Below are 14901 nucleotides of genomic sequence, written 5' to 3'. Positions count from 1 at the left end.
ATTAATTGAATAAAACTCCAATATAACTAATCCTACCAATAATTAAGCAATTCAAACATATACTCAACAAATAAAAAGCACAAGCAAAAACTAAATCCTCCATAACGCATTTTGAATAAAAACCATTAATCAATTCAATTCATACATAATAAAAGTAAACTAACATCAGTCCAACATAATCGAAAATATAACAAAACCTGAAAAACAGAAAATAACAACTCATCTTTCTTTCTTCAGAATCGAAGCTTCGAGAAGAACCAACGGTTTTTCCCAGTCTTGAACCTTTCCTCCAACCTAGCTTTCGCCTCTTTGCAAGCAGTCACTTTCTTGTCACGTGACTGTAACGCATCAACTGACACAATATCCTTAAGATCAACATCAAGTGTGTACCTTGTTGGCATTATGTGATTGTAATTCACAAGCTTAATGAATGTCTTGACTCGGGACTTTTTTGCGGTCTTCTTTGCTGAATCTTTACGGATAACTTTCTTCGGGTATTTTGCGATTCCTGCAACCAAACAGTGGCCGTACGGACGGTCACGTGTTCCGTCATCGAATTGCTTGACGATAACGGCTTTGCGGCCTGCAAAACGGCCGTTGAGAACAACCACTGCCTTGTTTGGTTTCAAAAACTTCATTTTTGCTCCTTGTGCTTCTTCTGAATCGGCTGCTTCTGAGACGAATGAGGAATTAGGGTTTTGGAAATGGTTATATCATAAAGCCCAATAAAGATGTCTAGGGTTTTCATAACGAAACGGATATGGGCCCGTGGTTGTAAAATGAGGCCTAGTATAATTTATTTTATTTTCATTTTATCTTACGATAAAATTTAATATAATTTTATTAAATTTTATTTAGGAGTATGTTTTACATTAAATCAGATGAGGTGTGATAATTTATCTTCTGTTAATGGAACTGTAAATTAGCAAATTTTATAATTTAGTTCGTGGATGTGTATCGCCAAAATCGTCGCGAATTGAGTTTTCTCTTAATGTGCGTCTGAGTGGCATATAATCGCGAATGTGGTTAAGTTCCCTCTGGATGATGCCGATATTGTCATTTGAAAAAAAATGGTGTAAATTAACATCATTTTTAATTAGTAAAAATGGTGTTGACATACACTATTACATTTTTTAAAATTTTTATATTTTATATCTTTATTATTACATTATTAATTGTTTATTTGTATTTTTTTTTTTATCAATTCAACAGACTATTTGAATACGACATATGAGATTATATTATTCTAAATACTTATTGGTGTTTCGTACGTTCCATTAATGCAATGTCGTTTTCTCAAAGTTCTTATAATACTTGAATACGCGCTTCTTACAAATGTTAGTTTTATCATATTTTTAATTGTATTTGTTTCAACTTATTTTATAACCTTTAGTAGAGTATACAAAACTTTACCAATTGTCGAGCTCAGTTAATCTATCTAGGATTGGTTAATGCGTCGTGGGTGTTACAGTGTCCTTTCTTTTAGTGCTGAGTGAATTGTATATAACATATGTATACGTATATATTGGTCGTTGTATTGGCCAATCGCCAACCGAATGTATGTTGTAAATATTTCAAATAATAGTGTTGTTTTTTAAAAAATCAGTCTTTAATATATGAATTGTAATTATAATAGTATGGAATAAACCATTTTTCGCCGCAATGCGTGGGCTTTATTGCTCTTTTTCTATTTTGTGTAGTTTGATAATTTGTAGATGAATTTAGTAGTAGATAATTGTGTGGTGGAAGATATGTGACGCTTAGAGCACAGAGAGTGGTGATTGAGGTCAGTTGACATGTCAGGCGTGACTTGCTGAGTTAGAAAAAATGAGGAGTGGTAACCTATATCACTTGGTCATGTCAGTTTTTATTTTTATTATTATTTTAATGATTTCAAATATAACATAAACTATTAAAATTAAAAAAAAATAACATAAACAAAAATAACGTTTATTAAAAATATAAAAAATTACATTTCCTAAAAAAAAAATACGATTCCTAAAAATAAAAATAAAAACATTACGATCGAGCCTTTCACGGGGTTTTAGGACTATTGTATCCCTCATCACTGAAATGACCCGTCCTAGTCCATCTGGACGAATACATTACATTTGGTTACATCGCGAATTACTTGACCTCTATATGATACATTTTACAAACATTGCATTCGTTTTTAAAAGACAAACTTTCATTACATCGAAAGTTGACCCATGCATACCATTTCATAATATATTCAACTATAATTGACTTAATAATAATATTGATGAACTCAACGACTCGAATGCAACGTCTTTTGAAATATGTCATGAATGACTCCAAGTAATATCTCTAACATGAGCAAATGCACAGCGGAAGATTTCTTTAATACCTGAGAATAAACATGCTTTAAAGTGTCAACCAAAAGGTTGGTGAGTTCATTAGTTTACCGTAATCAATAATTTCCATAATTTTAATAGACCACAAGATTTCATATTTCCATTTCTCATAAACATCATGCATAAAAATCATTCATATGGATTGAACACCTGGTAACCGACCTTAACATGATGCATGTAGAATATCCTCATCATTCCGGGACTCACATCGGACATGATAAATCGAAGTACTAAAGCAGTTCAAATTCTCTGACTGGGGCTTGTTAGTGCCCATAGATCTATCTTTAGGATTCGCGTCAATTGGTGGCAATTATCATAAACACCAATTCTTAGGCTACCAAGCTAAAAAGGGGCATATTCGGTTCAATAATCCAACCATAGAATGTAATTTAGATTACTTGTGTCTATTTCATAAAACATTTATAAAAGCAGCGCATGTATTCTCAGTCCCAAAAATATATATTGCAAAAGCATTGAAAAATGGAGCAAATGAAACTCACAATATTGTATTTCGTAGTAATTAAGCATATGATGGCATGAACAAGTGCAAGGTTGGCCTCGAATTCACGAACCTATATTAATTATGTATATTAATACATATAATAGTAATCAAACAATTATATATATTATTATTAGTGATATACTTGTTATTTAAATGATTTCTGCATTCCATTAATAACTTACATATATTTATTTTATATATCTTGCTTATTATAAAAATAATAATAGAGTTAAGTTATATATATTAGATATATTTTTATGTACTAATATTTATTTGGTTACAATAATATTAATAAATAAAATGTCGTAATATCTTTATAATAATAATATCAGTAGTTATAATAATATTAATACTCATTTTAAAAGTAATGATAATAATAATACTAATAATAATAATAACTATAAAATTAATAATTTCACTGTTAATGATAATTGTGATACTAATTTTTGTAATTGCATATTAATAATACTCATGATAATATAAATAATAATACTTATAACCATATTAGTGGTAATAATAATAATAATCTTATTATTAATTTTTTTTAATGATGATAATAATAATTTATAGTATGATAGTTATAGTAATACTTAACTTATCAATAAAAACAATAACAATTATGTCAATCTTATTACTAATGTTAATCTTAATAATAATACTCTTGTTAATAATAATAATAATAATAATAATAATAATAATAATAATAATAATAATAATAATAATAATAATAATAATAATAATAATAATAATAATAATAATAATTCAAAAATAATACTAATACTATTATTAATGATAATAGTTTGTATTAGTTTCATACTAACAATAATAATAATAATAATAATCCTACTCATAATAATACTTATATCAATATTAATACTAATAAAACCACTAATAATAATACCTAGTGATATTTCTTAATAACAAAAATGATAATATTATTAACCCTAGTATTTATGTTACATAATAATAATAACAATAATTAATGATAACAATAATAATAATAATAATAATAATAATAATAATAATAATAATAATAATAATAATAATAATAATAATAATAATAGAAATTAAATTGAAAGTGTATATACCCTTTAAAAAGCTTTTCCAAAAAGAATTGCCCGAGACCGGGCTCGAACCCGTGACCTCTCGCTCACAGACTAAACACTCAAACCATCCAAGCTGTTCCATTTTTCTATTTTACAACTCAGACTGTATTTATTTATCCCGTAATTTCGTGTCCTATCTTCTTCTTCTTTAATTCTCAAACTAATCCAACTCACCCAAAACACAATCGTGCATTACAATATCAATTTAGGACTTAGTATCCATCGTATAAACACCTATTTATGATTAATTGGTTTAAAAAAATATATATATGAGAACAGTCTGCTGCTCGTCGAGGTTATTTACACATAAAAAAAAATTGATTTTTGAATTTGGTATTGTTTTAGCCAAAGATTACAAGACCAATTTTGTTTCAAAACACTCCTATAATCTTTCTAAATCCTCAATTTGACAGAAAACATCGAAACAATTACGAATTTTAATGATGAACAAAAATTTAACTTTTTTTAGAATTTACCTTTGACTTCAAAATTTGGATTCGATAAGAAGAATTGGGAGTTCAAACTTTTCAGAAAGTTTACATAGAGTAATCCTAACACTTCTGCATTTTTAGTTTTTGAAAATTCATTCGAAATCGAATTATGGTGAAAAAGATGTAGCGAACAGGGGTATCGTGTGTGTGTTCTATCTTTTCTGTTTTTCTTCAACAACTAATCAGAGATTGATAATACATAACGTGCTTGTGAGTGTCTAAACAGCAACCAGAAGTGACTGAAGTTGGATTGTAGTTATAATTGATCGACAGAGTACAAAACGTGAGCAGGAGAAGAGAAAAGAAATTAAAATTAGATAGTGATTGATATCTGATTTGATTAATAGGTTTTATATAATATTAATAACTAATAAATATAAATACATTAATAATAATAATGTTGTAATAAATAAAATAATAAAAATAATAACACTATTAATATTAGTAATAATTATCATAATAATAATATTTAGAACAATGATAATAATAATTTTAATAATGATAATGATAATAATAATAATAATAATAATAATAATAATAATAATAATAATAATAATAATAATAATAATAATAATAATAATAATATATGATTGTCATAATAAGGTGTTCTTGATGTGAAGCGAGGTGTATATAAAATAGCTTATTATTTTACTAGGAAAACACTATTAAATACGATACAATTTTACACAAGATATTTATTTATTTATAGAATGGATCTACTTAAACCTTGCTACAACACTTATAGGCAGTGTACCTAATCGTACAGTAGTGTAGTTTTTAGTAAGTCCGGTTCGTTCCACAGGGAAATCTTTAAACAAAGCTCAACGCTATATTAGTTTACTTTTATAAAAATACAAATATATATATAAGTAATATTATTATTATAGGGGGGTTTTTACCATTTAATGACCGGTTTGTCGATTTTAAGACTTTAGTCGCAGTTAAAACCTAATGTAAAATATAAAATAAATACAAGACTTAAATTAAAGCGTAAAGTAAATAATGATAATGAAATTGCGAATAATAAAAGTGCGATAAAATAAACTTGCGATAATTAAAAAGTACGATAATTAAAAGTGCGATAAATTAAAATAAATAAAAGTGCGATAATTAGAAGTGCAATTAAATATAAAATAAAGGAAATTAAATATGAAATAAAAGAATTATGCTTATTTAAACTTCCGTAATCATGATGTTTGACGTGTTGATTTTAGTTTTATGCCCATGGGTTAATTGTCCTTTGTCCTGGATTATTTAATATGTCCGTCTGGTTTTTGTCCATAACAGTCCATCAGTCATAAATATAAATTGCAAGTGTCCTTGTCAAATTATTATTATACCCGAAGTTAAATATTCCAACTAATTGGGGATTCGAATTGTAACAAGGTTTTAATACTTTGTTTAATGAATACACCAGGTTATCGACTGCGTGTAAACCAAGGTTTTACTACTTTGTTAACAATTACACCAATTACCCTTGAATGTAATTTCACCCCTGTTTTAATTATTCTAGTGGCTATTAATCCATTCCCGTGTCCGGTTAAATGAACGATTATTCGTACATATAAATACCCCGCCCATCGTGTCCGATCGAGTGTATATGGTAATTTATAGGGACGCCCAATTGTAAATCTTTATATTAACATTAACAAACTTTCATTTAGTTAAACAAATATAAAGCCCATTAATAGCCCATAGTCTAATTTCCACAAGTGTCGTTCTTTTGTCCAAACCCCAATTATGGTACAAAACCCAATTACCCAATTTTAGTAATTAGCCCAACATCATGATTACTTCGTTTTAAATAAGCATAATAATAACTTAGCTACGAGACATTAATGTAAAAAGGTTGAACATAACTTACAATGATTAAAAATAGCGTAGCGTTACACGGACAGAATTTCGACTTACACCCTTACAACATTCGCTAACATACCCTTATTATTAGGATTTAAAATTAAAATTAAAATTAAAATATAAATTATATATATATATTACGTATATATTGAGAGAGAGATGAAATAAGATATGAAATTTGATCAGAATTCGGTTGGCTTTATAGCCAGAGTTGAAAATTGGGGCTCCGCGACTCGCGGCAAAATGCCCTTAAAACTCCGCGAGTCGCGGAGATGTATTTACAGCTCACACCCTTGGAGTTTCTTGCTGCCGACGGTTTTTAATATATATATATAATATATATATAATTAATATAATTAATTATATATTATATTATATTTATATACATAGTTAACTTGTAATTTTTAGTCCGTTGCGTCGAGCGTTAAGAGTTGACTCTGGTCCCGGTTCCGGATTTTCGAACGTCCTCGCGTACAATTTAATATCTTGTACTTTGTGTTTTGAATCTTGTACTTTTGTAATTTCAAGACGTTTCTTATCAATAATTGGAACCTTTTTGATTGTCTTTTGTTCTTTTGAGCTTTTTGGTCGTTTGCGTCTTCAATTCGTCGAATCTGTCTTTTGTCTTCACCTTTTATTATTTAAACGAATATCTCTTGTAAATAGAACAATTGCAACTAAAAGCTTGTCTTTCTTGAGGAATAATGCTATGAAATATATGTTCGTTTTTAGCATTATCAAATATTCCCACACTTGAGCGTTGCTTGTCCTCAAGCAATATTGTCTTGAAATACTAGAATCACTTCTTTATTCTTCACACTTTGTACATCAGTGATTTCTATACGGCGGTATAAACAATGGTAGTAACGATATGGTTTACAGTCCCACATGACTATAAAAATTTAGATCCATTAAGGAAATTGGATCTTTATGAAAACATTTGATCTTTTGAAAATTAAATCTAGTTTTTACCCTAGATAAGTTTTTCCGGAATAACCCTTTACCGGTGTTTGCAAAATATTTTTGTGGGTTTGGTGGGTTTCAGATTTGAAAATTTTAGCTCAAAACTTGCGGTTTTGTGTCACCCACTTGCTAACCTTGTATTTGGAAAGCAACACGTCCAGTTTACTTGTCCCGTATATTACCTTTCGGCAAACTACCGTCCGGTTGTAAAGGAAAGCGTTGAACAAGCAACTGTTTAAGGCAATGTCCCGTGACATGCTTTTGATTATGGTCTATAACGTGTCGGACACAATTACTATCCTTGGTAGGAGCAATAGTAAAGCTCACCCTTATAATTTTTTCGGTCTGGCACAAGGTCCTGTCTTTGACCACTATGCAACCACCGTTCTTACGGTTGACACCCGATTTAGTTCAGGTTACCTAATGAATTCCAGGTGAATTCCTAGGATTTTACGTTCAATGGTAATGAACGCATTGAAAATAGGGTTTTCAGAAAACAAATCGGTTTGTAATTTTGATCAAAATATTTTCTCGTTTAAGCTCGAGTTTAGATATCATTGAATTCCATGAGTTTGAATTCTCAATCTTTAAGGTCAATCTCAAGGATTGAGTAATATCAGGCTTAAAAGCTGATTTTTAATCTTTAAGGAGATTATCCTTTCTGGGGATCTGATTCATTAGTCTTATCCAGCTAATTTGCACGGTGCCTCCTCATTGTACGAGATAAATCCTTCTCATGGTTAGGATAAATCTGACCACTTGGCGACCCTGTTTGATGTTGAGGTCCGTGGATTTCCTGCTGATTTTAGTGATGACTTTTCTAGATTTTTCGTCAACCTACAGCTGGTCTGAACGACAACTTCATGACCTAAATCAAGAAGCGCGTGTCTTTTTCGGAAGACTTTACTTCCTTTTAATGATGGAATTGATTCATCGTGTAGATCCATCTCTTCTTTTCTTTCATTGGGTAAAACAGTTTAGTTTAGTCCAAAGCAAAAGTATTTTCAATTATTTGTTACAGATATATGTGACATATGTTTAAAATAATTTGGTAAATTTTCCCACACTTGGCTTTTATTTTCCTTTTTATCGTCCTCTATTCCATTTTAAATGAATTTTAACATTTTAGTTTGTTTCTCAATTTATGTCCTTTCCGAGGTAACAATAATTTCGGTGTTAAAACCTAGTTTTATCGTTCATAAATATGTATAAACATGATTTTGAATTCATTTAATTGAAAATTTTGAAAAATTTTACTAGAATTGGGTAGTCAGTATATAAGACTAGGGCTGTTCTTTTTTATCAGAGAGCACTAGATTCTAATACAACTACTGCTTTACTAGTATTTTTAATGGTAACCAAGTGTTTAATATAAAAATTTTAAAATCCGAAAGAATTTAATCCCTTCCCACACTTAAGATCTTGCAATGCCCTCATTTGCAAGAAATCAGTAACAATTTAAATTATTGAGGGTGATTTGTGTGAAAATGATTAAATTTTTACCAAAGTTTCCAAATATATTGGCGTTTGTTTGCTGAATGATAAATGGTGCACATCATTTGTTCATTCCGTCTTGTTGTTATTTCACATATATTTTGCATCTTGTCGTCAAAATTAGTTGCTTTTGCTGAACTTAATGCCAGTCTTTGAAAATGCGTTGTTTTACCCTGTTGTGTACATAAGATAAACTGCAAACATATATACATATTTTTGAAGTTTGGTATATTACCCCACATTCAAAAATTATTAAAATCTAAGAATAAAAGTTAGATAATTATAAAAATGATTACAATATTAACAAAAGTATTAAACATATCAATAATTACAAATTACAAAATAAAAAAAAAAAATAAGTAAACTAAGGATGATATTGGTACCAATAGGGGTTCCACGCATAACCATAAGTGCTATAGAATGCTTCGGCAGGGTCATACGTAGGATATGGTGGCTGCATCTCTATCGACCAAGGAGGGAAGACGGGTTTCGGTGTAGGAATATAGTTTCTACCTATATGTTGGCAATGCGCTATGATCTGGTTCTGATGAACTTGCCAATCTTCAAATGCTCTCTGTCTAGCATTTTCGTATTCCTGAGAAGCTATAAACCTATGCATTTCTTGCATCTCATTCCCCCCTCCTACATTACCTTGTTCCTGGTTTCTCTCTACCTGTGGATGTCTACCATTGTATCGTACTGCGGCGTTATTTCGCCGCTTCAAAACTTTCGCACCATGGTATACATTTAAACCTATAGTGTCGCGGGGTTCCGGCTCTTCTACTAATAATCCCCCCGACTTATATCCACACCGAGATATTCACCAATCAAAGTAATAAAAATACCACCTCCTATTATGCTATGTGGACGCATCCCCCGAACCATAGCTGATAAATAATAACCCACACAATATGGTATACTTACAGCGCTGTGTGGGTCTCGAATACACATATGGTAAAACAAATCTTGTTCATTTACCTTTTCTTTGTTTTTACCCCTTTGTGTAATCGAATTAGCTAAAAACCTATGTATTACTCTTAATTCGGCTCTATCTATATCCAAATAAGAGTAGTTTCCCCCTTTGAAACGGTGATGGCTTGTCATTTGACTCCACACACCGTGTGTATCAAAATTCTCATCTATCTTTCTACCGTTTAGTATCAATCCTCTACAATCGGCAGACGCTAATTCCTCAGGCGTATATATACGTAAAGCCTGAGCCATGTCCAGTAAAGACATGTGGCGCATCGAACCGCCTAACAAAAATCTAATAAAAGAACGATCGGTTAAACTAGCTACCCGATCATTCAACTCTATACTACATAACAACTCTTCACACCATACTTTATATACAGGTCTGCGTATGGTGAATAAACATATCCAGTCATTAAAAGAAGAATTACCATACCTCTGTACAAGTAATTCCCTAATTGGCCCGGCCAATTCTACAGCTTCTAAGGGTCCCCATTCTATGACCCTCGGTACCTCAACAACCTTGGAATGAAGAGTATGCAAACCCCGTTGATATTTTGGATAATCTATCCAAAGTCTGTCAAATCTCAGGTTCGGGTGCAACTGTTCCAAGTGCATATCTGAAAAGGTCATGACTGGATGAGGTACATCCTGCTTGTAGTAGTTATCTACCTCCTGTTGTTCCAAGTTCTCAGCAGGAGCATGGCGGGCTTGGGATGAAGATTCACCCCTTTCATTCTGCAAAACACATCAAACACAAATTTTGTGCATCCAAATATGCATTAGTGTCAGCAAAATCATCAATCAAAATAATTACAATGACATTATCAATTTATATCAAACTTAAGCTTATTTTCACATTTTTATCAAATCTACACTTTTTCAAATAAGCATATACGAAAATTTTCGCCAAGTTCATAAGCATTCAACTCAAATAACATGTCAAAATAATCATTACTAGCAAATAAACAAGTCTCAAATGGCATTATCTTTCAAAAATCAAGTTCATGAATTTTGGACTTGAAAAAGTCCACTTTAATTCTCAAAATCATGTTTAGGCTCAAAGTTTGGATCATTTAACTACCTAGACATGTTACACTACTCAATTTAGCAACAATTCATGACAAAAATCGGCCATAACCTGTTTATATCAAAAAGCCCCAAATTGCTCAAGAACACAAACCCTAGATTATTCAAAATTTGAAGTTTAAGGCTTCTAATCATGTTAAACAGCATCAATCTAGGTTATACAAGCATAATACATAAACAATTTAAGTCTAATTACACTAAAAAGCATCAAAATCAAATTGGGGAAAAAATAGCTCAAGAACACTAAAATTCGAATTAAATGGTGTTTAGGTGTAGAAATTTACCGTTTTTCTTGAGTAATTCTTAGATATCATCCTTCTCAACATGATTTTAGCAAAAAATTTGGTGATTAACGGTTAAAAATTGAGATTTTTGGGGGTGATTTTCGGGTTTTTTCGCAGTTATTTTCGAGCTGTATGTTTCTGTTTTGTGTGTGGGGGAGTGACTGATCGTTCAGCTATTTTATTTTTTTTTCTAGGTTTTGGTCCCTCCGCGAGTCGCGGAGGTTTTGCACTGCAAACTCCGCGACTCGCGGAGTTTACTCTTTTTTTTTTTTTTTTTTTTTTTTTTTTTTTATAATCTTTAACTTCTTAAAACAATTTAGTAATTAATTTTAAAATTTTGTTTCCCTTGTTATTTAGGATGAGGTCGTTTCGGATCGATGTCCTAGTCCGTCCCTCGACAAAATTTTAAAATTTGTCAATTTCAAGCAATTGTTTTAAAAGCTTAGATTTTTGGATTTTTAAATTTTTTTTTTTTTTTGGCATACTTTAAATTAATAAGATTAAAAATAATGATAATAAAAGTTCTCGTCCCTCCCTGGGGTAAAGCAATTTCGGTTCAAAGACCTAGTCTTCAACTTACGATGAATTTTAAAAATCATATTTTTAACTTAATGAGATAAAGTAAATTTTTTTTGTTTTTAAAAACTTAAATTAAAATGCATATTAATTTCAGAAAAAACCTACAAAACAAAAATTCAGAATGGAGGGAGAAGACTAGTTCTTTAGGGTCTGCTAGGGAAAGACCATACGTGTTCCATTTTCGAGAACTACACGAAAACAGACAATCTAACTCTAACAGAGATATATATTATCCTTTAAAGACTTGATTCTCCCCACACTTAGTTAGCTGTGGTGTCGAAATTGTGATTAACTTCGTTGTCGACTTCCATCGGACCATGTATGTAATGTTTAACTCTGTGACCATTAACTTTAAATTCAATCCCATTTGAATTTATTAATTCTATCGTTCCGTATGGGAAAACTCTTTTGACTATGAATGGTCCAGACCATCTTGATTTCAATTTTCCAGGAAATAGCTTGAATCGTGAATTGAAAAGAAGGACTCTGTCTCCTTCTTTAAATTCTTTTGAACTTCTGATTCTTTTATCATGCCATTTCTTCGTTCTTTCTTTATAGATTAACGAATTTTCGTATGCTTCATGTCTTAATTCTTCTAATTCGTTTAGTTGACTTAATCGTAGACGTCCGGCTTCATGTAAATCAAGATTACATGTTTTCAAAGCCCAAAATGCTTTGTGTTCAATTTCTACTGGAAGATGACATGCTTTTCCATAAACAAGTCTAAAAGGTGTGGTTCCAATTGGAGTTTTGTAGGCTGTTCTAAAAGCCCAGAGTGCATCCTCCAATTTAATGGACCATTCCTTTGGATTTGATCCTACGGTTTTCTCTAGAATACGTTTTAAAGCTCGGTTGGTATTTTCAACTTGTCCACTTGTTTGTGGATGATATGCGGTGGAGATTTTATGAGTTACTCCATATCTTTTAAGAACTTTCTCAAGTTGATTATTACAGAAATGAGTACCCCGATCACTTATTAAAGCTTTCGGTGTTCCAAACCTTGCAAAAAGACGTTTTAAAAAGTTGACTACAACTCGTGCATCGTTAGTTGGGAGAGCTTGTGCTTCCGCCCATTTAGATACATAATCAATGGCTACGAGTATATATAGATTATTATGAGATTTTGGAAATGGACCCATAAAGTCAATACCCCAAATGTCAAATACTTCACATACTTGGATGACATTTTGCGGCATTTCATCACGTTGACTTATTTTTCCGGCCCTTTGACATGCATCACAGGATTTGCAAAGAAGGTGTGCGTCTTTGTAAATTGTAGGCCAATAGAATCCAGCTTCATAAACTTTTCTTGCTGTTAGTTGAGGCCCATAATGCCCTCCTGTTGGTCCTGTGTGACAATTGTTTAATATTTTACTAGCTTCATCTCCAAATACACATCGGCGTATTATTCCATCGGGACAACTTTTAAACAGATGTGGATCTTCCCAGAAATAGTGTTTTATATCACTGAAGAATTTCTTTCGTCTTTGGTACGATAATCCTTTTTCAAGGAATCCACAAACTAAGTAGTTTGCATAGTCTGCAAACCATGGGATTTCTTTATAATCTATCTTCAATAGATATTCATCAGGAAAGTTGTCTTGTATGGCCGATTCATTCAGAACTTCTAATTCGGGATTTTCAAGACGAGAAAGATGATCAGCGGCGAGATTTTCTGCTCCTCTTTTATCTCGGATTTCAATATCAAACTCTTGTAAGAGTAAGATCCAACGGATTAATCTTGGTTTAGCATCTTGTTTTGAAAATAGGTATCTAAGAGCAGAATGGTCGGTATAGACCACCGTTTTTGCTAGAACGAGATATGATCGAAATTTGTCAAAAGCAAAGACAATAGCAAGGAGTTCTTTTTCAGTAGTTGTATAGTTCGTTTGTGCTCCTTGTAATGTCTTACTAGCATAATATATAGGTTGAAATCGTTTTTCAATCCTTTGTCCTAAAACGGCTCCCATTGCAAAATCACTTGCATCGCACATTAGTTCAAATGGTAGATTCCAATTTGGTGTTATCATGATCGGCGCATTAGTGAGTTTTTCTTTAAGAATATTAAAAGATTTGATACATTCATCTGAAAAGATGAATGGCGCATCCTTTTCTAGGAGTTTATTCATAGGAGTGGCAATTTTAGAAAAATCTTTTATGAAACGTCGGTAAAAACCGGCATGCCCTAGAAAACTCCTAACTCCTCTAACATTGGTGGGATGTGGAAGTTTAGCAATTACATCTACTTTAGCTCTATCCACTTCAATTCCTTCTTTTGAAATTTTATGTCCAAGAACGATGCCTTCTTTAACCATGAAATGGCATTTCTCCCAATTAAGTACTAGATTTGATTTTTCGCATCTAATTAGCATTCGTTCCAGATTAACTAGTCATGATTTAAATGTATCACCGAAGACTGAAAAGTCATCCATGAATACTTCCATGCATTCTTCTATCATGTCGTGAAAAATCGCCATCATACACCTTTGAAAGGTTGCAGGGGCGTTGCAAAGTCCAAATGGCATGCGTTTGTAAGCAAAAGTACCATAAGGGCACGTGAATGTGGTTTTCTCTTGATCTTCGGGTGCTATTGGAATTTGAAAATATCCGGAAAATCCATCTAGGAAACAATAGTAACTATTTCCGGCTAATCTTTCCAACATTTGATCTATGAAAGGTAAGGGAAAGTGATCTTTTCTGGTGGCGTCATTTAATTTTCTATAATCAATACATACACGCCATCCTGTTACAGTCCTAGTAGGAATAAGCTCATTTTTCTCATTTGTAATGACAGTCATGCCACCCTTCTTAGGCACGCATTGAACTGGGCTTACCCATGGACTATCAGAAATTGGATATATCAAACCTGCATCTAGCAGTTTAATAATCTCTTTCTTAACTACATCTTGCATATTAGGATTTAGTCTTCGTTGGCGTTGCACATACGTTTTATGACCTTCTTCCATAAGGATTTTATGTGTGCAATACGAAGGACTTATTCCTTTAATATCATGAATCTTCCATGCAATGGCTGGTTTATGAGCTTTCAACACAGAAATGAGTTGTGATTTCTCATTTTCAGTAAGAGAAGACGATATTATTACAGGTAATTCAGATTCACCATGTAAATAAGCGTATTCCAAATGGTTTGGAAGTGGCTTTAACTCTAATTTCGGAGGTTCTTCTATC

General features: G+C 31.6%; 1 protein-coding gene across 1 annotated transcript; it reads right to left on the bottom strand.

Moving 5' to 3' along the window:
• Positions 1 to 91: 91 nt before the first annotated feature.
• On the bottom strand, positions 92 to 694 carry LOC139895961 (large ribosomal subunit protein eL27x-like). Its single transcript, XM_071878518.1, has one exon. It carries the CDS (start codon positions 636 to 638, stop codon positions 234 to 236), a length of 405 nt encoding a protein of 134 aa, XP_071734619.1. The 5' UTR covers positions 639 to 694; the 3' UTR covers positions 92 to 233.
• Positions 695 to 14901: the final 14207 nt, after the last annotated feature.

Source organism: Rutidosis leptorrhynchoides, chromosome 3 (genome assembly GCF_046630445.1).
Source record: "Rutidosis leptorrhynchoides isolate AG116_Rl617_1_P2 chromosome 3, CSIRO_AGI_Rlap_v1, whole genome shotgun sequence".
Taxonomy (NCBI): Eukaryota; Viridiplantae; Streptophyta; class Magnoliopsida; order Asterales; family Asteraceae; genus Rutidosis; species Rutidosis leptorrhynchoides.
The sequence above is the reverse complement of the archived record's forward strand: the minus strand, read 5'-3'. Positions and strand labels throughout refer to the sequence as shown.

Coding starts and splice junctions, on each gene's coding strand:
- LOC139895961 (XM_071878518.1), bottom strand. CDS start 638: ATGAAGTTTTTGAAACCAAACAAGGCAGTGGTTGTTCTCAACGGCCGT.